The sequence below is a fragment of the Salvia hispanica genome, chromosome 1 (genome assembly GCF_029641045.1).
Source record: "Salvia hispanica isolate PSC_SH4W2 chromosome 1, Shi_PSC_v1, whole genome shotgun sequence".
Lineage (NCBI taxonomy): Eukaryota > Viridiplantae > Streptophyta > Magnoliopsida > Lamiales > Lamiaceae > Salvia > Salvia hispanica.
Genome location: NC_142692.1, coordinates 104175 through 118932, shown reverse-complemented (window position 1 = coordinate 118932; position 14758 = coordinate 104175). Strand labels below are relative to the sequence as shown.

The 14758-nt window shown below is 39.4% G+C and overlaps 3 protein-coding genes across 9 annotated transcripts; 2 read left to right on the top strand and 1 right to left on the bottom strand.

Annotated features, from left to right (window-relative positions):
* Nucleotides 1–885: 885 nt before the first annotated feature.
* On the top strand, nucleotides 886–6738 carry LOC125221519 (ABC transporter C family member 4-like). Its single transcript, XM_089062354.1, has 12 exons — nucleotides 886–1039; nucleotides 1119–3330; nucleotides 3417–3737; nucleotides 3815–3901; nucleotides 3980–4588; nucleotides 4670–4834; nucleotides 4917–5211; nucleotides 5277–5491; nucleotides 5562–5867; nucleotides 5932–5995; nucleotides 6064–6303; nucleotides 6372–6738. Exons 2-12 carry the CDS (start codon nucleotides 1270–1272, stop codon nucleotides 6470–6472), a joined length of 4464 nt encoding a protein of 1487 aa, XP_088918480.1. The 5' UTR covers nucleotides 886–1039; nucleotides 1119–1269; the 3' UTR covers nucleotides 6473–6738.
* Nucleotides 6739–7409: 671 nt separating this feature from the next.
* Nucleotides 7410–9073, top strand: LOC148933008 (nucleolar-like protein). The gene is made up of 3 exons (XM_089062490.1): nucleotides 7410–7799; nucleotides 8577–8698; nucleotides 8778–9073. Exons 1-3 carry the CDS (start codon nucleotides 7472–7474, stop codon nucleotides 8898–8900), a joined length of 573 nt encoding a protein of 190 aa, XP_088918616.1. The 5' UTR covers nucleotides 7410–7471; the 3' UTR covers nucleotides 8901–9073.
* Nucleotides 9074–9804: 731 nt separating this feature from the next.
* LOC125222307 (serine/arginine-rich splicing factor SR30-like) lies at nucleotides 9805–14450 on the bottom strand. 7 transcript variants are annotated; one of them, XR_016134460.1, is made up of 15 exons: nucleotides 14346–14450; nucleotides 13915–14003; nucleotides 13660–13725; nucleotides 13518–13592; nucleotides 13329–13431; nucleotides 13187–13233; nucleotides 13025–13082; nucleotides 12813–12862; nucleotides 12590–12664; nucleotides 12390–12523; nucleotides 12204–12299; nucleotides 10913–11000; nucleotides 10642–10827; nucleotides 10396–10429; nucleotides 10137–10238 (listed from the first exon to the last, which is right to left on the bottom strand). XR_016134460.1 is itself a non-coding variant. In XM_089062488.1 (14 exons), the coding sequence occupies exons 2-14, from the start codon at nucleotides 13996–13998 to the stop codon at nucleotides 10042–10044; spliced, it is 927 nt and encodes a 308-aa protein (XP_088918614.1). In that variant the 5' UTR covers nucleotides 13999–14003; nucleotides 14346–14450; the 3' UTR covers nucleotides 9805–10041. The 7 variants fall into 7 exon arrangements, 2 of the variants coding, with proteins under 2 accessions (XP_088918614.1, XP_088918615.1); XR_016134463.1 differs by having other exon boundaries at nucleotides 12608–12664; XR_016134461.1 differs by having other exon boundaries at nucleotides 14305–14411.
* Between the last annotated feature and the right edge of the window lie 308 nt (nucleotides 14451–14758).

Genomic DNA, 14758 nt, shown 5'->3' with positions numbered 1-14758 from the left:
TCGCCAAAGTAAAAGAGGCATGACAAATCCTATGTTAGACGGCTAGAGTTTAATAACTATTTGTCCAATGGTTGCCAGGTTTTTTTAATTTTTATAGAAAAGTAATCTAATTTTTATTTTTAAATTTTTGTGTTTATTTAAAGTTTTAACTAATTTGAGAAAGTAATCAAAATTTTGAAAATATAGAAAATAATAGTACAACTTTCCGGATTATGAATATTAAATTTTCTTAAATATTCTTTTTCAATGTTTTTGGATTATTATAATATTTATATATTTAGCGTAGTGAAATATAATCTTATACAACTATTATTATTAAATAAATATTTAAAAGAAAAGAATTTAAAATTAAGAATCATACTCTACTTCATTTCATTATAATAAATAACTATAATTACAATTATAACTAATAATAAAACGTATACTATTGTTGTTATAATTTATATATTATTAAATAATTATAATATAATTACTTAAATTATGTATCATATAATAAATAATATATTAGTAATAATAAAATATTATTACTATTATTAATAATTAATCAACAAAGCCTAATAGAATTTTGAAATTATAAATTTTATTCAATTGTAATATCAATAAATAATTATAATTATAAATATATTTACTTATGATTACAATAATATAAACTAATAACTTAAGAAAATCTTAATCCAATTATTTAAATTATCATTATAATAATTACAATAATAGTATATTATTGTAATTATTTTTTATTTAAGAGAATCTTAATATAATATTAAAATCATTATTGTTCAATCTAAGGATTAATAGAATACTCCATATACTTGGGCGTCAGTAGAAGACGGGTAATATTTTAACTTAATTGTTTTTTAATAATATAGAAGTAGGAGTATTAAAGTCATATACGCACTGTTCTCATCTCCTTGTTAATAGTGAGATCCTCAGCTACAGGAATTCACAGAGTTGCAGCTTTAAAATAGAAAGAAATCAATCCTAAACTCATTTTTGCACTTGGTGTTTCTAGATACCGGGAAAAAGCTACTCATATTAAGAGGTATGACTGATTATATGTAGTTTTATTTTGATGAATCCTTTCTCCAATCTGATAAGCCTCATTACTCTTGCTCTGACAGTCTGACTGCCATTCTTAAGTAGCAAGGAGAGGTGATAGTCATGTGGTCCAGACCTAGTTTTTTACTTGATTCAAATTTTGCATAAAATTTGTGATCTCATAGCTACAAAGATGATGGTGGTTTGAGAGTACCGGATTCTCCATTTAAAAAAATGTCGGCATCTTCTTGGATCACCACACTTTCTTGCTCCAGCTCCGTGGCAGGCAGCTCACCTTTGCAATGGCTAAGATTCATCTTTCTCTCTCCATGCCCTCAAAGAGCACTCATATCTGCTCTAGACATCCTATTCTTGCTCTGCTTCGCTGCTCATAAGCTCTACTCAAGATTCTCCCCGGGTACTCGCCATTCGATCACTACTCCTTTGATCAACAGCAAGCAAGAACTTGTTAGAACCAATATATGGTTCAAGCTCGTCTTGCTCGTGTCGTTGTTAGTTGCTGTCTCTTCGTCTGTTTTCTGCATTCTTGCTATTAGCAGAACTGATCATGAGTTGTCATGGAAGATTGTGGATGGCTTGTATTGGTTGTTCCAAGCGATTACTTATCTGGTTATTGCTCTTCTTGTTGTTCATGAGAAGAGATTTCGAGCATCGAAACACCCTTCCACTCTCCGAGCCTTTTGGATCGTCCGGTTTGCTGTCTTGGCGTTGTTCTTTGCTTCTGGACTCACACGTTTGATATCCTTTCAACAAAGTGGTGCTGAGTTGAGAGTAGACGACATTGCCTCAATTTTCGTCTTCTCTTTATCCATCGTGCTTCTTGCAGCCGGAATCAGAGGGGCGACGGGTGTTGAGGTGGTCACTGATCATCACTCTGATTCGCAAACAGACTTGTATGAAGCAGTTTCGGATAAGTCCAATGTGACTGGCTATGCTTCAGCTTCCGTTATCTCCAAAACGTTTTGGATTTGGTTGAATCCCCTTTTGACGAAAGGCTACACAGCGCCCCTCAAGCTCGAGGACGTGCCTACCCTCTCACCGGAGCACAAGGCAGAGCGGTTGTGGCGCCTCTTCCAAAAGAACTGGCCTAAACCCGAGGAGAAATCAAACCACCCTGTTGTGAAGACGCTGGTCCGTTGCTTCTGGAAGCACCTCGCCTTCACTGCCTGCCTCGCAATTCTGAGGCTCTGCGTCATGTACGTTGGCCCCACCTTGATCCAAGGGTTCGTCGATTTCACAGCAGGGAAGCGCAGTTCCCCATATGAGGGATACTACCTGGTGTCTATTCTGTTAGTTGCCAAATTTGTTGAGGTTTTGAGCACTCACCAGTTCAACTTCCACACTCAGAAGCTTGGTATGCTTATTCGTTCCACACTTATCACATCCTTGTATGAGAAGGGGCTGAGGCTGTCAGGGTCAGCTAGACAAGCTCATGGGGTTGGGCAGATTGTGAACTACATGGCTGTCGATGCTCAGCAGCTCTCAGACATGATGTTGCAGCTCCATGCCTTGTGGCTTGTGCCCCTGCAGATATCGGTGGCGTTGGTCATCCTTTACCAGTATCTTGGCACTGCGACTTTGACAGCGCTGGCAGGGCTTTGCTTGGTCATGCTCTTCGTGCTGATTTGTACCAAGATGCATAACAAGTTCCAGTTTCAGATCATGAGGAACCGTGACTACAGAATGAAGGCCACGAACGAGATGTTGAGCTACATGCGTGTGATCAAGTTCCAGGCTTGGGAGGAACACTTCAACAAGAGGATTCGGTCATTTCGAGAGACTGAGTATAAATGGCTTTCCAAGTTTATGTACTCCCTCTCGTCTAACATCATCGTGTTGTGGAGCACGCCGGCTTTGATTTCCACAATTACGTTTGGGAGTGCTCTCCTGTTTGGCCTCCCTCTAAGTGTTGGGACCGTCTTCACAACAACCTCACTGCTGAAGATGCTGCAGGAGCCCATCAGGACGTTCCCTCAGTCCATGATCTCGCTGTCGCAGGCCATTATATCTCTGGAAAGGCTGGATAAGTTCATGACGAGCACAGAGCTGGTGGATGGCACGGTGGAGCGTGTTGAAGGGTGCGACAGCGACATTGCTGTGGAGGTTAGAGATGGGACTTTTAGCTGGGACGACGAGAGCAGGGAGGAGGTTGTCAAGAATTTGAATTTCAAGATCAGGAAAGGGGAACTTTCGGCCATTGTTGGGACGGTCGGATCAGGGAAGTCTTCCGTTCTTGCAGCAGTTCTGGGTGAGATGTACAAATTATCTGGGAAGGTACAGTTGTAATAATCTTTTGTAATTTTATTGGTTGGTGCATCTAATGTTTTGATGTTTATGAGTGTGTTTTCTTGTATATATAGGTTAGAGTGTGCGGTAGCACTGCCTACGTTGCCCAGACTGCGTGGATCCAAAATGGGACGATACAAGAAAACATATTGTTTGGTTTGCCGATGAATGTGGAGAAATACAAGGAAGCTATCCGAGTGTGTTGCATGGAGAAGGACTTGGAGATGATGGAGTTTGGAGATCAAACTGAGATTGGAGAACGCGGTATCAATCTGAGTGGCGGCCAGAAGCAACGGGTTCAGCTTGCACGAGCTGTTTATCAGGATTGTGACATTTATCTTCTTGATGACGTGTTTAGCGCCGTTGATGCTCACACGGGATCAGATATTTTCAAGGTACTCAATCTTCGTGCTGAGGCTGAGGCTCGCTATTCTTTATTTTAGTTGCAGTAAGAGTAATGTTTGTTTTGCAGGAATGTGTTAGAGGAATTCTTGGAGACAAGACTGTTATACTCGTTACACACCAAGTCGACTTCTTGCATAACGTTGATCAGATCCTAGTATGTAGCCTTTTCATTCACAATTGACTTTTTGTAATGCTGTGAAACAGAATTTGAACTCTTGTTGAGTTGAGCCAGGTTATGAAAGAAGGCTCCATCGTTCAATCTGGCAAGTACGACACTCTAGTGGAGTCTGGATTGGACTTTGCGGCTTTAGTCTCCGCCCATGAAGCCTCTATGGAGCTCGTTGATGTGGAGACTAAAAATGAGGACATCGCCTCCCCAAAGGTGAAAACTCAAAGATCTTTCAAACAAGGAGAGAGTAACTCTCAAGAGAAATCCGAGAAAAAGGGAGATTCCAAGCTCATCAAGGAGGAAGAGAGAGCCACCGGGAAAGTGAGCTTAGCCATTTATAAGATGTATTGCACGGAGTCATTTGGATGGTGGGGTGTTGCGGCCTTGGTGTTTTTCTCTGTAGCGTGGCAGGGGAGTTTGATGACAAGTGATTACTGGCTGGCCTACGAAACCTCAGATGCAAATGCGGATTCGTTCAACCCTTCCCTCTTCATTTCAGTATACGCCATCTTTGCAGTAGTTTCCTTCGTTTTGGTCCTTGTAAGGAGCATCTTGGGTGCGGCAATGGGATTGAGGACTACCCAGAAATTCTTCGGCCAGGTTCTTCATAGCATCCTGCATGCGCCTATGTCGTTCTTTGACACAACGCCCTCGGGAAGAATCTTGACTCGGGTAAATAAAAGATGTTTAAGTTTGGAAAGTTTAAAAGATTATTACATTGAGACACTAATCTTTGTACTTTCACTTACGCAGACTTCGACTGATCAAACCAACTTAGATTTCCTGATTCCGTTCTTCATGAGCCTCACCCTCGCCATGTATATAACTCTGCTCAGCATCTTAATCATCACGTGCCAGTACGCTTGGCCGACCATTATCCTCGTGATTCCTCTTGGCTGGCTGAATTTCTGGTACCGGGTAGGCCTTCCTCGTATGTTATGTTACGTTGGTTTTCTCTTATTAAAAATAGCAAAAATGAGCGTTTCCTGTGGTTTTCTAGGGGTATTACCTCTCTACATCTCGTGAATTGACTCGACTTGATTCCATCACCAAAGCACCAGTCATTCATCATTTTTCGGAGAGCATCACCGGTGTCATGACCATCCGCTGCTTCAGGAAGCAGGAGAGCTTCTGCCACGAGAATGTGAATCGTGTGAACGGTAATCTGCGCATGGATTTCCACAACAACGGGTGCAATGAGTGGCTCGGATTTCGTCTGGAGCTAATGGGAAGCTTCATCCTCTGCGTGTCTGCATTGTTCATGACAATTTTACCTAGCAGCATTATCGCGCCAGGTTGGTATCTGGATAGGTTTACTGCATTAGCGTTCAGTAGTTGAATGTGATTCCAAATCTTGCAGAGAATGTGGGCATGGCTCTCTCGTATGGTTTGTCGCTAAACACGACGCTGTTTTGGACCATATACATGAGTTGCTTTTTGGAGAATAAGATGGTCTCAGTTGAGAGGTTAAAACAGTTCAGCGTCATACCATCTGAGGCCGAATGGAAGAACGAGGACTCCTCCCCTCCGCCTAACTGGCCATCTCGTGGAGATGTTGAGCTCAACAACGTTCAGGTACGCCGTAATCTTTCTTTGTGAATGCAAAACAATAGTCTCTTAAATGGTGGAATCTTGGATGGAACAGGTCAGGTATCGCCCTGATACGCCTCTGGTTCTCAAGGGGATCAGTCTGAGCATATCCGGGGGCGAGAAGATCGGAGTTGTTGGTCGAACAGGAGGCGGGAAATCGACATTGGTCCAGGTTTTGTTCAGATTGGTTGAGCCATCCGGTGGGAAGATCATGATTGATGGCATTGATATCTCGGCACTGGGGCTTCATGATCTGAGGTCCCGCTTCGGAATCATCCCTCAAGATCCGGTTCTTTTTGAAGGAACTGTAAGGAGCAACATCGACCCGACAGGCCTCTATTCAGACGACGAAATTTGGAAGGTATTTATATCATTGGTACCGACAATAGGCCTTCTCTTGCTGAAAATTTAATGTTGTTATGCAGAGTCTCGAGCGCTGCCAGCTCAAGGACGTTGTGTCTTTGAAACCGGGGAAGCTGGACTCAGCAGGTAATCATCTCTCGTGCGCTTGTAGTAGGCAGGGAGGGTAATGAGTTGTGACAAAGTTTTTATTTCAGTGACTGACAATGGAGACAACTGGAGCGTTGGACAGAGGCAGCTCCTCTGCCTAGGAAGAGTGATGCTGAAGAAGAGCAGACTTCTATTCATGGACGAAGCAACTGCGTCCGTTGATTCTCACACGGACGGAGTGATCCAGAAGATTATCCGGGAGGACTTCGCCTCATGCACCATCATAAGCATTGCGCACAGGATACCAACGGTCATGGACTGTGATCGTGTGCTGGTCATAGATGCAGGTTCGTGTTACATCTTCTATTATTACCTATGTCCCTCACTCACATCTTTGTATTTTGTCTCGGAATAGGGCTGGCCAAGGAGTTTGACAGACCGGTTCACTTACTCGAGAGGCCATCTTTGTTCGGGGCACTGGTGCAGGAGTACGCCAACCGGTCCACACAACTGTGATGAGTCGAGACACATTTTCTATCAAGATGCCATTTTTGGTTTAGGGAGGAGGGGTTTGCAAGATCAACCTTATTAAAGCTAAATATGGACGGAAGTAAGGGCAGAAGGCTGTTTATTGTAATAAATATTTATGTACTCCATCGCAATAAGTGTTAGCTAGATTTAATTCCTTCTAGGAGCATTGGGCCTTATCATAACTCAAGATGAACGGAAAATTGTATGTTGCTTTATGAAATATTAATCCATGTGCTGTTATTCATTTGTTATATGTGGTCCCGCTGACATTTTCTTTTTTGGAATTTAACTTTTGCTATGACATCTAATATATTTATTTAGGATCATAGAACTTCACAAATTATATTCAATTAAGAGAATTATACTCCTATTTTGTGTTTGAAGTAGTAGAGTTGTAGTGTTTTAATATCTTTGCCACTTTTAATATTACTCTGTTCATAAATTAATAGTCCGTTTTACTCTGTCCAATAAAATTAGTCCATACTAAAACTGAAAAAGTTTTTTCATAACAAAATACTACCTCCGTCCACGCAAATTTGTCCCATTTTTCCATTTTCGTCCATCTCTCAAAATTTGTCTCATTTCACTTTTACCATTTTTAGTAGTGGACCTCATATTCCACTAACTCATTCCTACTCACATTTTATTATAAAACTAATATATAAAAGTAGGATCCACAATCCACTAACTTTTTCAACTCACTTTCCATTACATTTCTTAAAACCTGTGCCCGGTCAAACCGAGACGAATTTTCATGGATGGAGGTAGTACTGCTACTACTAATTAGTATAATTACTTTCATTAGAAGTAAATTTTGAATGGCCTACTCTTACTTGGAAGGCCCAAATACTTAGATGGACCAAATAACTAAAAAGGCCCATAAAGGAATATGAGGTGAAATAGCTAATAAGATTTGCAATTGTTAAACCCTAGCCCCTTTTGCAAAAACCCTAATTTCCGCAAACCAGAGGCGAAATCACAGCAATGGGCGGTTCACGGCGTAAGTACAAGCGATCAAGGACGAAAGTGCAAGTGGGACTGCCTAGGAAAAACCCTCACATATTCAAGCCGGCGTTCAATCTCCCCCCGAAATTGAAATCTCTGATCGACCCTCTCTCGAAATGGGATGAGAAGGGCAGCGTCATCGAGAATTACAAGACCTTCGGCGTCGTTTCGAATCCCAATTACCTCGGCGTGCGCTCGCGGACGGACCACATAGTCGAGAGTGATGCTCTCCAGATGCCTCCCGCGGGCGACCTGGTCGTGTCAGAGTCCGACCCGATTGATAGCGGCAGCGATCTTGAAGAAGATGGTCAGTGCTTTCGCTACCTTTTATTCCTTTATTTATATATTTGGTGTTGATTGCTAAATTAGCCATAGGTCTTCGATGTAGGAGTAGGTTTTAGTTTGAGTAAAAGCCATAGGTAATGCGTCTGGCAATCAATATGATGTTTAGAGCAAGTAAAGTTTGATCATTGCGAGGCTAATTACTTAGTACAAAATCTGATTGGCTCTTTTTGGGGCTGCAATGTACAATGGTTTGCTCCCACTTTCCTCGTCAGCTCATCATCAAGACACTCTAGTGGAACATTGCAGCCCCCAAATTAGGAGATCAAGTTGGTCATTGTGGAACGTGATAGTAGTTTCATTTACGTAGTTGCATGGTTAGAGTTCAGTTATTGTCTATCAACTTTCAAAAGATGTTTTCTTTTAGTTTTGATATATCCAATGACCCTTGATAACTCGTATGATTTTGAGCTTATTTTGTCTGATTCATATCCCGTTGAAAATGTGGGATAGTAGAAATTCTTGTAATGAGGATAACATATTCAATCCTCTGATGCTCCTTGTGAAGAGTAAATATCTATAGTTCTTTTGAAGATTTGCTCCTTGTATCTTGCTGTTCTGGGGCTGGGTTTTTTTTGTCTCTCGAGTTATGCGTATTATTGGCACATCAGTTTATGTGTTTTTGTTTGAAAGCTCTAAGGTTCTGTTATATATTGACAAACTGTATTCTTGAAGTATTGATCAATAAAACTCAGTTGGCATGCTTCTGAAATGTGTTATTGATTCATTTGGAACAATTCAGATTTGAAGTCGGCATTGGGAAAGAAGCGGTCTGATGGCAATCACAATTCCCTCCAACCACTTACGGCCATACAACGGCTACATGTCAGTCGCCTGGTAGAGAAGTATGGTGATGACTATCAGGTGAGAGAGAAAACAAGTGAGCCTGTTAATTGATTTCTGTAGTATGATTAATGTATCTGATGCATTTCTTGTTCTGCAGAGCATGTTCATGGATATCAAACTAAACAAGCTGCAACACTCTGTAGCAACCATCGAGAAGCTATGTAAAAGGTATCACATGTACAAAGATAAAAACCCGTTGCTTGTCGGCACATCAAAGTGATCCAAACAAGATAGCTCGTTGCTGGCTTCAAACCTGTGCTCTCTCTCTCTCTCTTAGTTTGTTTGTCCGAGGTGTTCAAATGTTGTCTCATGTGTTATTTACTTCAGGAAATGCTTTAGTTTGACCTAACAATCCAACTACTGAAGATTTTCAATAGAAACATTTTTTATATACGTGCATGTGTTTATTTTTTTGGCAAGATCACAAAACAACCAAAAATGGATGCAAAAAGAGAACTTTTCTACGAAACTCTAGTGACTCAGCTTAGATGCCTGTGAAAAGGCGGCACAGGGATTACCAAAGTTCCTTCCTCTGCTTGACTCTCTTTGATCGGCTTTAAGTCGTTCTGCCCAACATTTTGTGGTACTGCTCAAGCACAGAAGGGTCAAAACACGTAAGTATATGATTGAATAACGCAGGCATCTCTTGAGACAGTCGAAAATTACCTCTCTCACAGAGAAGAAAATGATGTGAATGCAATACGAGTAATCCATATTATCTATATTTAGTAGCTTCGCATATGATATGATGAGCCAAGTGTGGCTTAATGGCGTGTATTAAAGGATAAAATCACTGAAAAAAGTCAATTTAACTTCACGCAAACGATGCCTACAAAGGGTGAGTGGTATTTTGTGATGTACTAGTATAGTCTCTAAATTATAGTAATTCCTATTTAGAATAGTGAAGCAGTATCTTTTTTTGAAAGGGAAATAGTAGTTGCAACGTAGCATTGATATGCCTCTGTTGTTCTAAGAACTATCAACACACTTTTTTCTTCTGATTTTGTCGATAAAATGTCAAATTTATTTCTCCGTATAAATGTATGAGAATCGCATTATCATAATGATTTTGTAATCAAATCAAGCAAGGTGTGTTAAACCATACACTGCAAGCACAAGGCAGAGGAGATCCAAGGGCTCGATAATTTTTAATTTAAGTCCCATCAATAGTATAGACGATATGGCTACATTTTGCAATCTTAGAAATACTGGATTCATAGGTCTTGCAGAAATAGAAAACTATCTTCTTTAGATAACATGAGAGAAACTTAGAAACTCGACAATCAGTCAATAACACATTGTAGATTCTCCCCATTTACTAGCCAAGCACTGCAGCATTAATTCTCCATCAAATTACTCATTCACCTGATGGAAAATATGAGAAATGCTAATTAACATCAACAAAGTAGTAGATCCTGTGGCCATAACCATAACATACAAAGCTGAAAGAAATAAACCTGGAACGGCTCCTGCTTCGGCTCTGGCTTGGGCTCTTGCTACGGCTACGGCTGCGGCTTCTGCTTAAACTACGTTTTTTTGGACTCGCACTTGTACGTTTCTGGGTGTTATGATTGTTGAAACGAAGATATAAACATAATGGGGACAGTATTACATCAAATGACAAGATTTTGAATAAAAAAAGATCGCATTTTATACACATCCAGAAGGATGAAAAATAAGAGAACACCAATTGATCAAAGCATGACTAAACTTACAGCTGGTTTCGGGGATCTGGATCTTGAAGGAGATCTGCAAAAGGTCCAGAAACAACCCAATTTAATATCCACTAGTCCCTCTATAAAACTTTGATCCAGTAGCCTTGTTTCCACTTCCACATCATAGTGACCATCACCATATTGGGCAAGATGAAACTCACAGACATTTAGAATACCCATGAGAAGAAAAACAAGAATGAAAAATATTCATTTCACCCTAGTAACCTATCAAAGAAGAAACATAACCTTGATACTGGAATATGTGATTAGCAAAGATACCAAAAGAATCAATAAATGCTCGGATGGGATGAGTTGATAGCTTAGCACCATTGGAGATATTTTAAACATTTCCACAGCAAAAAGTTGTTCTCTTATTCAATTAGTCCAATATCCAGCTTCACCAAAGTAATCCATGATCTTCATGTTCCCAATCTAGCATCGATTGGACATTTGCTATGCTCATTAGAACAGAGACATCAAGAAGGATTCCAAAGTTACCATCTGGAAAACATCATACCTCCAACCCCAAAGAGTTGTAGCCAACTGAAAAAATTTTACCCAACAAAATCCTATTTGCAATCCCCAGATCGCGCATATATCCGTATCTATAAACAAGAAAGAGGTAATTCCAAGTTTGCAGAGGATAAAAAAAGTGATCCTTTGACAGCTGACACGGTTTTCCATAACTACAAGTAAGATGCAAAAGTGGAATGGCAAGGGCGAAAAGGGAATGGAGGCGCAAGCAAAAGCATACTCCAGTAAGGGCTGAAACCAAATATATCAAGTTTTGCTTATTCAAATAGTTCAAACAAATATTTTTCTGCCATCAGCTGCTGGCTGTAGTAACAAAATATAGTTATAGGTATTTGGCACTATCAGCTGTAGTAACAAAATATTGACAATTGGGTTCTATTGCGGAACAAAACAAAGCACGAGAATATTCAGAGAAATATATTTTGCATCAATCAGGCTTGTGAGTATTACTATTAGGAAAAATACCGGGTTAGATATTTCATGCTAATTAATACTACCTCTGGCCGCCATTAGGAGTCCCATTTCTCCGTGGCACGGGTTTTAAGACATATTAAGTAAAGAGGGTGGAAAAAAGTTAGTGGAATATGGGTCCCACTTGTATACATTAGTTTTAAATGAAATGTGAGTAAAATGAGTTAGTGGAATGTGGGACCTTATCACCATTTATAGTAAAAATGAAGCGGGACTCCTATTTGCAGAGGACTAAAATGGAAAAATGGGACTCCAATTCGCAGACGGGGGAGTATTAAACATCAATACAAACTTCAAATTTATTATTTTGTGCTAATTTTCTAGTGTACATATCCAAGCTCAAACTTAAACTTTTTTCAGTTTGTTATACTCCCTCCGTGCCACTCTAAGTGGAGTATTTCCTATACAACACGGGATTTTATGCAGTTTTGTTTTGTGAGTTGAGTGGAGAGAGAATACAGTAGGGGTAATGGTGTTTCAATTTTAGGAAATGTGTCTACTAGAGTGAGACATCCACAAAAGGAAAATGTGCCCCTTAGAGTGGGATAGAGTGAGTATAAAGGGTCAGCAATGATACTTGTTTAGCCTAGATTTGTGTTGTAAGAACATAAAAGTTTTTGTTTTTTGGATGCATTTTAAGAAAAGCAACAGCAATATGTAAGGAGTTCTATTGCACGACAAGAAATGTATTATATGGGATTATCCACGGTATATTGAATCGAGTAATGATGTCAACCAACAAATAGTAGAAGTGAAAGCACACTCTTATGCAAAAACAAAAAAATAAGATTAGTATATTCTACCTTGACAAAGACCGTGCTTTTGATCCAGAACGAGAACGAGATACAGATTTTGATCGAGACCTTGAATGGCGTGATGATTTCCCTTTAGGCGACTTGCTGCAAGTAGATTCATAAAAGTGTATAGCCTCAGTATTATATTTATAAAACAGTAAAAAGAACATAAATTGTATTGAAACAGCATTGAACCTTCTGCTCCTGCTACGGCTAACACTTGGGCTTTTGCTCTTGCTTCGACCATTGCTCCTTCCTTTTGAGTAGGCCGGACTGCGACTACGACTGCGGCTGCGGCTTCTAGAGCGACTGGAATCATATTCTTTCACCTGATAAAAAGATTTTTGGGATGATATTGTAATGGAAACTATCCAAAAAGAAAACTATGTACAAACTTGAACACTGAAGCATACATGCACTCTTCCCCGTGAGAAAGCATTCCGAAACTCAGAACCATCGAGCTTCTTGATCTGCATTGGGCAAAAGAAAAATCACTATTGAATGTAGGAGGAACAAATGAATGGTTAAAATTACTCGAACAGGGAAACAAACAGAGAAAAAGTAGTCATTTAAATATATTTCAGTTTCAAGAAATGGAAGAGAAGCAAGATGGCTCACAGCATATTTCATGTCATCAAAATTTGTGTAGTCTACTATCCCTGTCTTTCCTGAGGGAAGGAAAGTTGAAATCACAATAAGAAAAACATGTCCAAACTAAGAATCCCAAAACCAATTTCCTGGATAACATATGTACCCAGAATATGATATTATTAGCAATATGCATTTGTTGATTTGTCAAAAGAAGATATGCACATTGATATAAAACATACCACTCCCCTCGTGGAAAACTTGTGAGAAGCAAACGTCTCCAGCTCGACGCATATGATCCTGAATATAAACAATAAGACTTAAGACCAATGACCAGCTAAGTGGTGTGTATCAGTATGACAAGAAAATGGCCAATATTGAGAACCAAGAAAATGCACTCTTACCTTAAGATCTTGCCATGAAGCTGACTGAGGCAAGCCGGTGATTAAAACTGGAATATGAGGCCACAGGAGAAAAAATGCAGTAGTGTCAAAATCTTAAACATTGGATGACATTTACACTTTACATATGAATTTATGTATCCACCTCTATATTCTGAGCGCCTAGAAACTCCTCCTCGGGGACCACGACTTCCAGTATGACGATCTGCCGATGATGAGTTACCACGCCCACCATGTGCTAGCTCAACCTGTAACCAAATATCAAAATTATTATTAACATACCAACAGATGCATGCAAAAAGGTGACAAATGACAACCACAAACAAATGCCCACCCGTAGGCGATGCCCATCAAAATCATAGCCATCACGCCCTCGTATGGCATCTTCAGCATCCCTTGACTCTTCAAACTGTGGTGAAAAGGTAGGGATTAGAATCTTCAAGGAATTAAAAACTCAGATATAAATCAAACCATACCTCAACAAAAGCATAGCCTGGAGGCCTTGGGGGGATTTTAAGATCAATATGCACAATTGGTCCATACTGCAAGTAAATGAAATTGAAAAATGTCAAGATTGCAGATATTAAGATGCAACTCTGAAATCTTTTAAGTGGTGGTTCAAGTTCCCGAGTATTAAAGCTAGATTTCAACACAGCTGCTTCAGTCAAGATTGATAAAGAGTAAATCACTCAACATTAACGTTAAAAAGAGAGAGAGGAAAAAAAAAAAACCTTGTAAAAAAGATCCTCCACCTCGCGCTCACGAACGTCCCCAGGAAGGTTGCCAACATAGAGAGTTCTGCTAGAGCGACTCATTCTTGCTAAAGTTATCAACAAAACGCGAATAAGTTACAAGAATTTTAATCCTGATAAAATTATACACATAAACCATGTAACTTTCCCAGAAAAAAAGAAATTGTGAAAACGAAATTTGCTAAAAACAATTATATAAATACTAGTAGTATCTTAGCGAAAATAATCGTCAGTGCTCTGTAGTCTGTATTACGACAAGCATAAAAAGATGGCCTCAAAGCTTAAATTTATGCATCACAAAAAAAAAGCGTAAATATCATGAAATAAATGTCAAAAATAAAAGACATTCAGCAGGATTAAGTACTTCACTGGAGTAATAATTATGGAGAGGCTCAAAATGGGGGTTTTACCGATGGACCGGAGCGCGGAGTTCAGACGATTCAGATAGAGAATAATACAGTAGTTGCGAAATTTAGGGTTTTAAAATGCTGGCTGCAAGCAAAAGGGCAATTCGGGAAGGTGACGCAAGAAATACATATCATTATAGTTATTATCCATAATTCATTAATACTACTCTTACTTCTTCCGGCCCCTAATAATTGTCCATTTTGATTTAGCGTGGGTTTTAATAAATTGATAAATTTAGTACTAGTATATTTTTTATGGACGGATGTAGTAATTTATTGTGAGTGATGCTCCTTTCGTTCCCTCATAATTGAGACGAAACTTTTCGCAGAGTTTAAGAAATTGATGTTTAGTTTGTTAGGTAGATAGATAAAAATGTAAGAGAGAGAAAAATACCTATAAAAAATAGAGTACAACA

What these genes read in the sequence shown, in the direction of transcription:
- LOC125221519 (XM_089062354.1), top strand. Translation starts at nt 1,270, where the DNA reads ATGTCGGCATCTTCTTGGATCACCACACTTTCTTGCTCCAGCTCCGTG. An exon ending in ATAACGTTGATCAGATCCTA is followed by an intron (nt 3,902 to 3,979) that starts GTATGTAGCCTT and finishes GAGTTGAGCCAG; the next exon opens with GTTATGAAAGAAGGCTCCAT. An exon ending in CGGGAAGAATCTTGACTCGG is followed by an intron (nt 4,589 to 4,669) that starts GTAAATAAAAGA and finishes TCACTTACGCAG; the next exon opens with ACTTCGACTGATCAAACCAA.
- LOC148933008 (XM_089062490.1), top strand. Translation starts at nt 7,472, where the DNA reads ATGGGCGGTTCACGGCGTAAGTACAAGCGATCAAGGACGAAAGTGCAA. An exon ending in CAGCGATCTTGAAGAAGATG is followed by an intron (nt 7,800 to 8,576) that starts GTCAGTGCTTTC and finishes GGAACAATTCAG; the next exon opens with ATTTGAAGTCGGCATTGGGA. An exon ending in AGTATGGTGATGACTATCAG is followed by an intron (nt 8,699 to 8,777) that starts GTGAGAGAGAAA and finishes CTTGTTCTGCAG; the next exon opens with AGCATGTTCATGGATATCAA.
- LOC125222307 (XM_089062488.1), bottom strand. Translation starts at nt 13,998, where the DNA reads ATGAGTCGCTCTAGCAGAACTCTCTATGTTGGCAACCTTCCTGGGGAC. An exon ending in CTTCATGGCAAGATCTTAAG is followed by an intron (nt 13,083 to 13,186) that starts GTAAGAGTGCAT and finishes GTTTATATTCAG; the next exon opens with GATCATATGCGTCGAGCTGG. An exon ending in AGCCGTAGCAGGAGCAGAAG is followed by an intron (nt 12,300 to 12,389) that starts GTTCAATGCTGT and finishes ATCTACTTGCAG; the next exon opens with CAAGTCGCCTAAAGGGAAAT.